The sequence below is a fragment of the Solenopsis invicta genome, chromosome 8 (assembly GCF_016802725.1).
Source record: "Solenopsis invicta isolate M01_SB chromosome 8, UNIL_Sinv_3.0, whole genome shotgun sequence".
NCBI lineage: Eukaryota > Metazoa > Arthropoda > Insecta > Hymenoptera > Formicidae > Solenopsis > Solenopsis invicta.
The window spans coordinates 23,926,480-23,940,949 of NC_052671.1; the positions used below are offsets into that span (position 1 = coordinate 23,926,480).

Genomic DNA, 14,470 nt, shown 5'->3' on the forward strand with positions numbered 1-14,470 from the left:
CATCCACTGGAGGTCAATTTCTATGTAGGTACCCAAGCAGAACAGGGAGTCATCACAACGTCAAAATGATGTCGAAGTGACTGCATAATGATCATTAAAAGTCACTTTTCAATCAATTACGATTCATTTTGGATGTCGTTTTGACACAATTGTGAATCACTTTGATGTCATTTTGACTTGTTGTTCTGCTTGGGTAGTGACATACATTTTTATAAATCACGTTCTATCAGGGGAAACCCTGCAAAGTAATCTCGCCGATTTTAATAAAATTTTATGGGTGTGTTGTATTCACTCACACTTTTACTGTAGTAAAGCCGTTTGTTGCGTAACTTAGGCATTCTCGAGAAAATAACGATTAAATATTTTCAGCACCTATAGTACCGTTACAAAAGAATGATTATCGAATAAGCGACGTGACGTAGCACGTTAGGACGTCGACTGGTACGCTTGGAGTCCCAGGTTCAATCCCCGCGGATAAAACTTTTTTTTATTTAAATCTTATATTTTTTAATTGTTATATGTATATAATTTTAAATCATTTTTAATTATTTAATATAAAATGTTAGTTTAAAAAGTCAAGAAATTTAAAATGCTCTTCTATTATTAATAAAATTAAAATTTCTCATAAACACAAAAAAATATTAGAGAGAGATATTTTGACCGTTGCTGTATCAACACACATTGAACAAGAATGCCTACTACGGTCGTAGCTAAGTCTTCGTGCTTGTATTGTCTATGTGATTTTATATACTTTCCTCAAGTTCAGTGAACTGCGCGCCGAATTAATTTCCATTAATTTCTTTACAGTTTTTTCAGGGGAAAAAGGGTTAATATTTAATAATACGTGATATTACTTAATCTCGTTCAACTTAGAATTGTGTTATGACTGAAAATTAATTTGGCGCGCAGTTCACTGAAACTTGAGGACAGCATATAAAATCACATAGACAATACAAGCACGAAAACTTAGCTATGACCGTAGTAGGCGTTCTTGTTCAATGTGGACAAAAAAATATATTTGCAATAAAAATTTACAATGATCGTTTTAAGAACGTCAAAATAAATGTTTTTAAATTGTTATATCTACAACGATCTTCGAGTAAAACGTTTTGTTATTGTTTTTTTTTGTCTAGACCTTATGTTAACTGGTATACGAAACTCCTTGCTTAAAATAAACAAAAGCAACACAGTCTCGACACAGTCGTCCTTCGGGTTAGACGGGTGTGAATTTCCGAAAGATATTTGTACTTATTTATTGACAATATGGATATTCCGGGATCGTCAATGAGTACTTCAAATGAAAAAGAACAACAAGATTTTTACAGTAAATCGCTCTTAAAAAGTGCTATAAAAATAATCAAAAAATTGCTTGTTGAAAAGAATTACATTTCAGATCATTTTAAATTGCTTGACTTTTTTAACCTTTAAACACACCGATCCTGTAAAATACGGAAACACATTTTTGGGTCTGGGAGACTTTTTCAACTTTGAGAAGCTATAACTTTAATTACAATCAATATTTTTCTATGATTTTTTTTTTAATAAAAGTTCAAAATCTCAGGAGTGTGACTGCACAATCGGCATTGCCGAAAAATAATTTATTGTGAAGTTATAAAAGAAAAACCATTAAATAAAAATGAGAAATTAATCAAAAATCCACTTTTCCTTACAAAAATCATATCTTTGCAACAAAAAACGTTTAAGAATTTTCAAATACGGCGTTTTAAAGCTAAAAAGTCACACTTTCCAAATAAAATTTGGCAAAATCATTCCTTTTAAAAAGTATAATTATGTAACATGGAGAATGTGAAGTATTTTTGAGCATCTAAAAATCCATTTTAAAAATAAAAATCATATCTTTGCAACAAAAAACTTTGAAGAACTTTACAATACGGCGTTTTAAAGCTAAAGATTCATACTTTCAAAAAAAAATTATATCATTGTCATTTCTATTAAAAAATCTACTTATGTAACAAGGCAAATATGAGGTATTTTTGATTAAATTGTTTCACAATTGAAAATTGATGTGTTTTATGAAATATTTCGGAAAAACTCCCTTTTCTACAGCATTTCATAGTATTCCAAATTTAGACAGAGTATATGCAAGTAACATCCGCAAACCGACCTGTTCGAACGTATTTTGTCCAGTTTTTTTTATGTAAAATACACACAAAAAAAGTTTCACTTACACACTATATGGGTCGCATTGACCCTAACAAAACTTTGCTGCCGTGCCGTTTGAATTCTAGTTGACCAAAAAAGTTGATCAACCATATCAATCGAAAGAGGAGATTTCAAACTTTTTTTACGTCTTGGTCCAAACCTCCTATCTCATTCCGTCTTCACATAGCAAGCGTTCAAAACTTCATATGGGGTCTCTCAGATTCACTTACGTGTTAAATAACATTTTATATTAAATAATTAAAAACAATTATAAATTATTTATAACAATTAAAAAATATAAAAATTTAAATAAAAAAAAAAAATTTATCTGCGGGGATCGAACTTGAGACCCCAAGCGTACCAGTCGACATCCTAACGCCCTACGCTTGCCTACGCCACGTCGCTTATTCGATAATCATTTTTCTGTAACGGTACTATAGATGCTAGAAATATCGTGCTAGAAATTTAATCGTCATTTTCTCGAGAATGCCTAAGTTGGGCAACGAATGACTTTACTATAGTAAAAGTGTGAGTGAATACTACACACCCATAAATTATTAAAATATTTATTTATTTATTATTTATATATTAAATATTAAATATTTAATAAAATCGGCAAGATCACTTTGAAGGATTCCCCTTGTAAGTAATAAATATTTCATTATTTTAAAATACGAATTTGTTAAACAACATTTTAACAATATAATCGTTCAAGTTTCAATATAAAATATTGATTACAAACAAAGTCATTTAATAAAATAAAAATGGGTTACCATAATATCCCCTTCTGCTTTATTAATATTATTTAAAAATACTTTATTAAAATTCTGATAACTTTTTATTGATTTTCTTTATTTTTATTGATTTTAAATAAAATTGCTAAAAATTACAAAAAATCACAGATGTTTATTAATAACAAATTAGTAATAGTTTATTAAAATTATAATGAATTTTTCATGAAATTTTCATAAAATTAGTGGTCAAAATGTTTCCAATGAACTAAATATCATCGAAATTTCATCAAAATTTTATTAAAATTTTTTCAGGGCTATTTCATTTTATGATTTTCATTTTAAGATCAAAGAAATATCAATAATATTTACTATTTAAAATTCTCTACCTGCAATCGTTGCTAGCCATATGTTATCTATTTTTATAGTTGACTCAAGCGAAGAGAGATACGGCATTGATCTATCATGAATCATTTCATTTCTTGGAACAATAAAATCCACTTCATCAATATAAGTCACAGTAGGTATAGTAGTAGGCCTTTCTAAAAAAAAAAAAGAGATTTTGTTTAAATATGTAAATTGAAATTTTTATATTTTCTATCTATCTACATAATTTATACATATACATATAACAAGATACTTAATCCTTAAACACACCGATTCCGTAAAATACATAAACACATTTTCGGATCTGGGAGACTTTTTCAACTTTAAGAAGTTATAACTTTGGTTCTAATCAATATTTTTCAACAATTTTTTTTTTTTTTATAAAAGTTTAAAATCTCAAAAATGTGACTGCATAATCGATATTGCCGAAAAATGACTTATTGTTAAGTTATAAAAGAAAAACCATTAAGCAAAAATTAGAAATTGTTAAAAAATTCACTTTTACTTAAAAAAACATATCTCCGCAATAAAAAACTTTTAAGGACTTTCAAATACGGCATTTTAAAGCTATAGAGTCATACTTTCAAAAAAAAAATTATGGTATTGTTCCTTTTAAAAAGTAGAATTATATGTATAACAAAAGGAGAATATGAAGTATTTTTGGGTGTCTAAAAATCCACTTTCCTTTTAAATTATATCTTTGCAACAAAAAACTTTTAAAGACTTTACAATACGGCTTTTCAAAACTAAAGAGTCATACTTAAAAAAAAAAAATTATGTCACTGCCATTTCTATTAAAAAATATATTTACGTAACAAGGCGAATACGAGGTATTTTTCATAAACTTAAGGTGTCTAAAATTGAAAATTGATGTGTTTTATAATATATTTCCGGACCCTACACAAAAATCCTCTCTTTCACGGCACTATAGTGTTTTGACTTTAGACAGAGTAACATACGCGAACGGGCCTGTTTAAACGTGTTTTGTCCAGTTTTTTTATAAGATTAGTCACAAAAAGGTTTCATTCACACACTATATAGGGTTGCATTGACCCTAACAAAACTTTGCTGCCATGCCGTTCGAATTCTAGTTGACCAAAAAAATTGATTAACCATATCAATCGAAAGAGGAGATTTCAGACTTTTTTTACGTTCTGGTCCGAACCTGTTATCTCATTCCGTTTTTACACAGCAAGCGTTCAAAACTTCATATGAGGTCTCTCAGACCCACTTATGTGTTTAAGGGTTAAGGACTTATCATTAGTTTAAAAAAATGAAAGGATGTCACGAAGTTAACTTTTCATTCATATATTAATATATATAATAATACGTATTTTCTAACAAAAAAGCTTTTGACACTATCATCTTCAATAATAAATAATAAGCAAAATTTAAGGATAAAAATAATAATTTATTATTTCATAACATTTTCTTTGTAACACTAACAAGTATAAGTGAAAAAAAATTAAAAAAAATTGTTTATGATAAAATTAAATATAGTAACAACTGATGTTGTCACATTTTCACTAATGTGACGTCCTAAACGAATTATATAATTTATAAGCGTTTCATTTTTTTACATGAAAATAATACGATAATATTTTATTATTTTGAAATAAAAATATGAGATAGCCTATGCCAAACTAATCAGGTGATCCCTATTCCCTGGCAGCGTGAATTGCAAAAATCTGTATAAAAAGGAGATGCTAAAACATAGCGGCGCAGTCAAAACCCAAATAAATAACCAAAATATTATCAGTGCAAATTGGAAGAATTAATAAAAATGAAGAATGAGGAATCGAAACCAGTAGCTGAAGAAATGGATTCAAACTTTAACTAAAGCAATGATAAAGATTTGCCATCCAACAAAAGAGAGAAAGAGAAAGAGAGAGAGAGAGTTAGTGAGAAAAAATCCTCACCAGAAAGGTTCAGCATCTTTTCACATGTCAAACATAAATCCTGCACCAAGTAAAGAAAATTCATTTCTTTTAAAGCCTTTTTAATATAAAAAGTTTAAATTTTAGTAAATTCACGACAACCACAGCACAATCTTGACCTGAAGACCTCAAAGACAACGACCCACTTTGCGTTACCCCATTATTTTAACCGAAAAAATTTAGAATTAAAAATACAGAACATTTCAAAAGAAACTTCCGATTTCACTATTTCCCTCTCCTCTGAGTACTTCATTCTCCTTGCCTTTCTTTTCTCCATCCTATTTCTCTATATCAAACCCTGATTCCAGTCCAACATATTACTCCCCTGAAGATCCCTATTATAAGCCATTCCTCCCTGATCGCTGAACACCTTTTCCCAAATTTCCTCAATATTATCCACTTTTATCTGAACCCTATCCTTACCTACTCCCTATTCATTTTCCTGTTTCATCTCCCCTACAAATCAGCCCGACCTGACCTTTCCCTGACAATATTTACGATTCTGGAATTACCCTTAAAAATTTAATTTTTCAATACCGTTTAGACACAAAAGTGTCAATCCTTTTACCTGGCAAACAATTTCCCTTATTAGTCCCCGCATATTATTTTTATCCTATTTTTCTATATGCCCCCTATTTTAATCAGACTTACAGACACGCACACCTACTCACGTACACTTACTTGCAATAAGTAAAAGTTTCAGATAGGATTTTAATACAAATTTTTCCGAACTTTTATGAACAGATCCAAAATCTGTGCCCGTTCTAAACTGAATCAAATTTGTAACCCTTTTCCGTGCTTTAACTTCAAGTCTATCCAAATAAATCCAAAACAATCTTTCAATTCTTTTTAATCCAGAAATCCAATCCAAATAAACTTAAAATTTATCCTGATAATTTTTTCAATCTTCCTCAATCCGTGAATCCAATCCAAACGAATCCGAGATTCGTTTCAAATCCTTAATCCGTACCGTTTGCGAGTTTTAATCGAAATAAATACTCCGGTAACAAACCAAAAGAAACTTTTTAACTGTATTTTATTCTTTCTTTTTTTTTCTATACGCCTAAATACATTTTTATCCAAAATCTGTATCCGAATCTTTCCAATACTTTCACCAGGATTATTATTAATTAATTCTAAATTGAAATGTGTTATCTTAATTTTACATTTGTTTGTACATACTTATACACAATTTATAATATAAAATTATTTGCTATCAATTTGTATTCAAAACAATTTTTAAGTAACCAACTTTAAACTTTATGTTAATATTGTTAAAGGAATAAATTAGTTAGATGTAAATTCTTTGGATTAATTAAACTTAGTTCTCTTTTTCAAAAATCGCACATGGTCCACTACCCGATAAAGAGAATTACTTTTTTAATCAAAAAATGAGAACCGACAAAGACATAATTTCAGGGCAATGCTATTGCGCTCATATAAAGCATAGACATTGTGTTTGAAACATAATCCAAGTGCATTCGGTACGCTCTATTGAACGTTGACTCACTGATACAGTTACTGTATACTAGTACTTTATTTTTTTCCTCCCCCTCCATTCCTTAACTCAATCAAACTGGCATCTCCATCCCAAGTAAATTTATTTAATATTCTGGACATAACACTTACATTACATGAAAAAACTAAAAAAATTTCCGAATGTACGATACCAAATGTCATTGCGTGAACAATTTGATCTAATCCAACATTTTGATGTTGTAAGGCAGCGGCGACAGCTGTTATAATAGCACCTATAGCAATAGTTCCATATGACGTTAGGACCACTCCATACTCTCTCGGACAATTCCACAAATCGTCAAGTGAAACTCTACCTGTAACATTTACTTTAATTTAATTCAAATTTTCTTAAAATGTATAGGAGAGAGTGGGCTAAAAATTGGACCGTGTCCTAAATAGGATTTTTTTAATTTAAATGAATACGGTTGAGCAGATTTGGGTGCCATTTATAATATAAAGTCCTTATTAGATACCGAACATGTGACAGCAGTTTGACATTTCTCTGTCATAACATTCATAGAATAGACGCAAATTTTTTAGCCATTGTGCAAAAATTTTTTTAAGAAAGATAATCCTTGTAAATCATTATTTAAAAGATACTAAAATTTTGAAAGGTAATTGATTTAAAATAATTAAAGAGTGTAGAATTCCAAAATGTCAATCATTTTGTGATCATTTTTGTTTATTGTAAAATTTGTTCCAAAGTTCAAAAGCACTCAAAAGGTTCCAAATCGGACTTTCAAATCGAATTATAACTTGATCGTAGCACTGATGATCAGTTGACAAAATCTGGTTCTAGAAATGTTAAATTATTAAAATATTATCATCAAACTCGGAATAATTGAATTTTATGAATTTCAACTCTAATTATGTAATAACAATATCATAATGTGATCGGGAAACGTTTAATGATATTAACAGTCACTAATGTATTTTTTAATAAAATTTTTATTTTTTACTGCAAAATTGTTCGTTTTTATTCAATACTAAAAAAATACATTTAAATCTTTTAAAATTCTATTAAAAAATTGATACAAATGGAAGTGTTCAATTCGGACCAGAGGGTGATGCGATTTGGGACCACTCGTTCCAAATCGGACTGGACAAAAACGTTTTTACATTTTCCAGTATAGTTCAACACAGGTGATAGATAGATAAAAATGGTTTGAAGCAAAAATGATTTACTTTATTTAATTACATACATTTCTTCATTATTTTTAAACTTGAGTGTATTATCACACGAATGTACATACACTCGTGTTTTTTTTGTTATTTAACTTGTTATTTGGCCGTATACATTTTGAATTATACAAAATTAAAACAATACCATGGAATTTTGTTAATGATTTTTTAAGCAAAATTTTTATATTGAAATATTTTTTCGATAAATCGATTGTTATTCTAAAGAGCGGTGTTTAGAAACATTAAAGACATCATTGTATGTTTGTTGTTTAATGTTAAACAAGGATAAAATGATATTTTTAATAAAATTTCTAATAATATTTCTAAAGTTTCTGAACACAAAAAAATTCTAAATCAAGAAAATTCTAAACAATGGAAAATAAAAAATATATAATTTTGTAACAAAGTACTGTGTTTCTTTTAAACTAAACTAATTTTTAAAATTATTTTTATGGATAGCCGTATTACAACCATTTTTTCCCCACCGATTATGCAGTTCATTAGATTTTTATAAATTACGTCCTAAATAATAAATATTTCATTACTTTAAACCTAAAATCTATCAAACAACACTCTGACGAATGTAATCAGTTAAAGTTTCAATAGAAAATATTAATTATAAACAAAATGATTCAATAAAATGAAAATGGGTGCCATATTACCCTCTTCTTCTCTATGTATTTTTAACGGCATCTTCGTTTTTACGATCTGACTTTATTTGCGCCCTATAGAGTGCAAAAAGGTCATACTTATCCTACTCTCCCCTATGTATTTGCAAATAAATGAAAAGCTGTACCTCTTAATTTCTGACCAATCTCTTCGCACAATGTATTCGTGCCGCTTGAATCTTCTTTCATTATTGTATTTGAAATGGCTTGATGTAAAGTGCACCGTTCTATCGCTGTGAGCGCATCAAACGGAAAAAGTTCCGGTTTTCCTGGAACCATTCCCTTTATCAATTTATATTTGACACTTTGCCTTCCAGATTGTCCAAAAGGAAGAATCCCGTCATTTTCTTGTATATCTTTATAATGTTTGATGCCATCAAGTTTAAATCTAACATGTAACAAAAGGAACATAATATACATATTATACATATGCATACATACAAATACAAACAACATATCCCTAGTTGAAAATTTTTAACAAAAATTTTAGGCGGTCAAATCGAGACCCCGAAAAGAAAAAAAAACTATATAAATATAGATCCGGAAGTAAGTCATTTCCGAGTTATAGTTATTTTTATGTTTAAAAAATTGTAATTTATAGTCTGCGTAGCATCCCTTTATAAATTTTTATTTTTTAAATATTTATTTCTTTTTTTTAATTTTTTAATTTTATTTTTTTAATTAATAATTCTTTTTCAGTAGTAGAGAGAGATATTTTGACCGTTGCTGTATCAATACAAATTGAACAAGAATGCCTTTTACGGTCGCAGCTAGGTCTTCGTGCTTGTATTGTTTGTGTGATTTTGTATATTTTCCTCAAGTTCAATGAACTTACGCATCGAATTAATTTTCAGTCATAACACAATTCTAAATTGAACAAGATTAAGTAATATCACGTATTATTAAATATTAACCTTTTCTCTCCCTCAAAAAACTTTAAAGAAATTAGTGCGAGAAATATCACCTCAGCCAGAATTTGAACCTGGGATCTCCCGAATCTCCGGTACGGGTGTTTTAGCCAACTCGACCATTGAGGCTGTACAGCCTCAACGTAAAAACGACTTAGAAGGTAACACGCAATACCAAAACAGTATTGGAAGGCATTTAGTGCGCGCATTGTACATTCGTGTGATAATATATTTAAGTTTAAGGCGATGCTGGAGATATCGACTGAACACGATTATTTTTAATTTCAGTAAACTTTTTATTGAATTCACAGAATTATAAATCCTTTTCCAGGATTAATGTATTGACAAAAACATAATACGCTGGCAACAATTTGACACAAAAAACGGAAAAAAGTTGCAAAATTATATGCTTCTGTTCAAAATGACCACTTTCAGCACGAATGCAGGACTAGAAATTACGATTTTTTCAACATGAAAATGGCTATAACTCGGAAACGATTTATTTCCAGATCTATGTTTGTATAGCTTTTTTCCTTCTCTAAGGGTCCCAAAATATTTCGGGCAATTTTCCGGATATCCTGTATATTGTATATATATGTATACTTAATACTAATTTTTTTTATCTATTATACATGCCAGCAATTGATATTGTTTAAAAAAATAAATTTGGGTGTGCTTTATTTCTTTGCAATTGATTCATAAATATGAACTTTATGTTTCGACTGCTTTATCCCCTTAATGAAATTTTAAAAACTTTTTGTTGAATTTTATGTTTATTTTAGAATATAATCAGCGATTTTATCAAAATTTGAAAAAAAAAATCATAAAAAATTTCAATAAAATGTCATTAACTTATCATTATATCTGCGATTTTTCATAGTAATTCATAAAAAATTTATTGCAATTTTAATAAAATTTTCTTACTTTTTCATTAAATAGTATTAGTAATAATACAGAAGAAGTGATACTAGATCCTTGTAGGATAGCTTCATTATATTTCCGACCTTAAATGATGAATTCTACATAAATAATAGCATAATGCATATTTTGTCAGAATTGAGAACATTATTTTACAAAAACAATATGTTACTTTTACTGTTATTTTTTATAAAACTTTTCCTATGACATTCAATTTCTCTATGACATTATCTGTAATTACAAATGTTGGTAACAGATTACGTTAACCAAAAAGCTGCAAATGGAAAACATAGCAAACACAAATAATTTGAAATAGATAGAAATGAATTCATTTCAACATTTTTGAATTTACGCATCAAATTTTTTGAATCCATTTGAATCCAAAAATAACACATATTGGGGACATCAATCCATACAAATTCAAAATGATAAATAGCACATTTTATATTTCAATCCATTTAAGTCCCAAAATACGTCGTAAATAACCCTGCAATGAAAATAAACGGTTAGAAATGAATTCATTTCGATATTTTCAAATTTACACTTCAAATTTTTTGAATCTATTTAAATCCATAAATAATATAATATATAGATATGAATACATCTGAATTCAAAATAATGAATAGCTCATTTCGTGTTTCAATCCATTTGAGTCCATCTGAATCCAAAAATACTCCGAGAATCTAAAGTGCGAACTCGGAAATAAATGAATTGCAACTTTTGATTTATTTGAATTTATTTACTGGGTGACGAATTGCTAATAATTACTTATGAAATCATTTGTTTAATAATCTACCGTTACATAATAGCCTGATACGCCAATACACAATAGTCGACTATTGTTATGAGACATATTTACTTTTGAGCATTTCAAAACTTTTTCAAGATATATTTTAACAAATAATTACACATATTTCCACATTGTTTTTAAACTTAAGCGTGTTATCATACAAATGTGTAAAACACCCTCTGGGAAAGTTTTGGATAGGGATTTAATACGAAGTTTTCCGAGTTCTTCCGAAATCTGTGTCCGTTCTAAACTGAAATCATCCAAATCAAATTTGTAACCCTTTTCAATCCATGTATCAACTCCAAGTTCTATCCGATTAAATCCGTAATACAATCAGGAAAACAATTTTAATCAATTTTAATCTATAAGTCCTCTCCAATTTTAATCCGAATGAATTCGACAACAATCCGAAACAGTCATGCAATCTTTTTCAATCTGTGAGTACAATCCAAATAAATCCGAGGCTCGTCTGAACAAAGTTTTCAATTTTTCTTAATCCATGCGGTTTCTTAGATTCAATCGGAATGAATCCGAAACAAACTTTCAACCTCTTTCAATCTGTGTATCCAATCCTAATAATTTCAAAGCTTATCTGGAGAAACTTTTAATCCTTCTCAATCCATGAGTCCAATTCGAACAAATCCAAAACTTGTCTGGACAAGGTTTGGCAGTTCTAAATCCGTACGATTTCTTGAGATTCAATCAGAATGAATCCGGTAATAATCCGAAACATGCTTTTTAATTTTGTCAATCCGTACTTCCAATTCGAATATTTCCAGAACTCATTTGATGAGAACAGATTTTATATTCTAACCATGTGTTTTACATAGAATATATGATCAATTACGTGACTATATCGACATGATATCCACTTAAATTCTACATGGACACTTCCATATAGATGGATTTTAATTCATTTGATCCACGTAGAATTACTGATAAAATTTGATGAAGATTAAAATAGAAAATAGCAATGTTTAACAGAATTTTGTGAGAATAAATTCATATCTACTTTTCTCCTGTACAGTGGTGGACAGAATAGTTGTGACACTTTTTTTACGATGATTTTCGGATGTAACCTGCTCACCGAGTGATTGAACATAATTTGGTTCTTACCTGTAAATCCAAGCAATTACGTTTACTGCTCGATGAGCATTCTAAAATCTATCGAAAAAAAGTATCGCAACTTTTTTGTACATGACTGTCCACGTAGAATTTACGTGAGTAAATATAAATTAATTTTTATCCTATGCAATCCGCGTTGAAATTTTATTATTTTGATGACAGAAATAAACACATTAAACTCACAAAACAGATTCTTTTATCTGCGATGCTATTCCGTTTAGCGATAAATGCTTATATTTCTGAACAGCACAAATTATTGATTATTTAAAGCTTATGCTTGTGCTGTTTTGATTTTGAAGTCCAAGATTTCTTTCTTGAGCACAGTTACTGCTCAAAAACACAAATATTATTGATAGACGTGATAGGTCCATGGATGAAAAAACCCCGATCTATATCCTAATGAGCAGACAATTTGTTTAAATGTTCTCTTAATAAAAATTTTTTTATATTTAATTTAATTATTAGGGGAAAGGAGAGGGTTGTGAAATGCCATTTTGTTTTTTGACAATAATTCAATAAAAGCAACACAATTCTAACCAACCCCAGTTTATTAGCCATAGAATTGTAACAACCCATGTTATCCTAGCACGGACTAACTCGTGGTTTCGAAAGAAGGGTCGCAGTTAAATTAAAACTGAGATTGGTAAAGTAACAATTAATTGTTTATTAGGAACTATTTAGAGATTTAGCTTATAATCGGAGTATTCAGATGAGATGAGACAAGACCGAAAGCGCTTGGTCGAAGCAAAAGATCTCTTTACTTTTGCTCGTTCTCTAGGTTCTGGTTCGGAGGCTTTCTGGATCAGGAAAAGCGATCTCTCCGGCTGATCTCGCTCCTTTTACAGTCTGTTTGACAAGAGCGTATATGGCAAAGTTTAAAAACTATTTGAGGTAATGAATTAAAAAAAAATATACATATATTATACTATATGATATAGACTAGGATGCTTTATTATTAATAAGTCCAGTCGCCTTTATTATTAATAATTGCCTGGCATCTCCGAGGCAATTTTCGACTAATTTTATAGCATAATCTTGTCACAAACCAAATAAATCAAATCTATTGAAATAACTGCTTGACGGTCCAAATCTTTTTCCCTTGGAGTTTGATGGATCGAAGAATTTGCCCAAACAGAAATTTTGTCCGTAAAAATTACCTGACTCCAATTGCGATCCAAATTGTCTTTCGCCCAAATGAGTCTTTTTTCGACGTGTTTTTTTAGACATTAGCGATTTCTTCAATGCTTCGAAATTTTACTTCATGGGCCAATAAATGTCTTCTTATAGTGTCACATGACACATTTAGACCCTTTTTACGCAAAATCGTTTGCCTTCCACCCAATGATAGACTAAGATTCTTCTTTAATATCCATAAAATCACTTTGTCCTCCTTTTTCGTTGTTACTACTTAAGCGGAACCACGATCTGGCAGGTTATCGACGTTTTTCACATCGAAATAATGTTTCACCCACTTACTTACAAATGTCTTTGACTTTTTCATGTATTTTGCAGCCGGTCCGTATGACATTTTTGGTCTTTTCGGATTCAAACTTAAAAATACATCTTCGTAACGTGATGCATACGTGGCACTCATGATAAAATATGTCATTCTGTGACCAAGATTAAACGACAATTGAGGTTTTCTTTTCAAAGCATCTTGGGGGAGGCATTCCTTTATCTGATCGCGTTTGAATCACTCCTTTAACGGTTTCCAGGAAAACGTTTTGCCGCACATGCTCTTATCAAACTGACTGTATACCTTATCTCGGAGTTTCGGAGATATTCGGGTGGAGTTCGGGCCGGTCCGTGATCCAGCATCCCCACCGCTTCGAGATTAGTTTGCTCCCGCGCTCGCTCGTAAGCACGTGCGGCGTTCGTGTCAGCGCCAGGAGATACGGCGCGTGCGCGTGTGGTTTGCTACTCGTCAACAGCAATTTCTGACTTGTTCAAACGAGCGTATGTAAAACGATTATCGGCGTCTGTTATATTGTCCGGCGGGTCCGCCGGACAGCAAGGCGGTTGTTAGACCCAATGGGATGATGCAGGAGTGCATCGTTATAGAGTTCTATCAATCACTCTAGGTATAAGTTTATCGGGTATATAGAACGAACGTAATTTACAGAAGAGAGGAAAAAGGGATGCG

At 30.3% G+C, this 14,470-nt stretch overlaps 2 protein-coding genes and 1 long non-coding RNA gene across 4 annotated transcripts in view; all 3 read right to left on the reverse strand.

Annotated features, from left to right (window-relative positions):
* The window catches only part of LOC105203969 (tRNA-dihydrouridine(20) synthase [NAD(P)+]-like), a 523,658-nt gene that overhangs the window by 304,743 nt on the left and 204,445 nt on the right, over positions 1–14,470 (reverse strand). The window lies entirely within an intron of this gene.
* LOC105198717 overlaps positions 1–14,470 on the reverse strand; it is a 120,799-nt gene that overhangs the window by 90,637 nt on the left and 15,692 nt on the right. The window contains exons 3-5 of one of the 2 annotated variants that reach the window (XM_039452705.1): positions 8,715–8,974; positions 6,889–7,050; positions 3,284–3,436 (exon numbers count right to left, since the gene is read on the reverse strand). In XM_039452705.1, coding sequence (XP_039308639.1) covers positions 3,284–3,436; positions 6,889–7,050; positions 8,715–8,974 — 575 coding nt within the window. The remainder of the gene's footprint in view (positions 1–3,283; positions 3,437–6,888; positions 7,051–8,714; positions 8,975–14,470) is intronic. The other variant, XM_039452706.1, reaches the window with a different exon arrangement.
* On the reverse strand, positions 12,972–14,279 carry LOC113004724. The gene is made up of 2 exons (XR_003269181.2): positions 13,485–14,279; positions 12,972–13,173 (listed from the first exon to the last, which is right to left on the reverse strand). It is a non-coding gene; the product is annotated as an uncharacterized LOC113004724 (long non-coding RNA).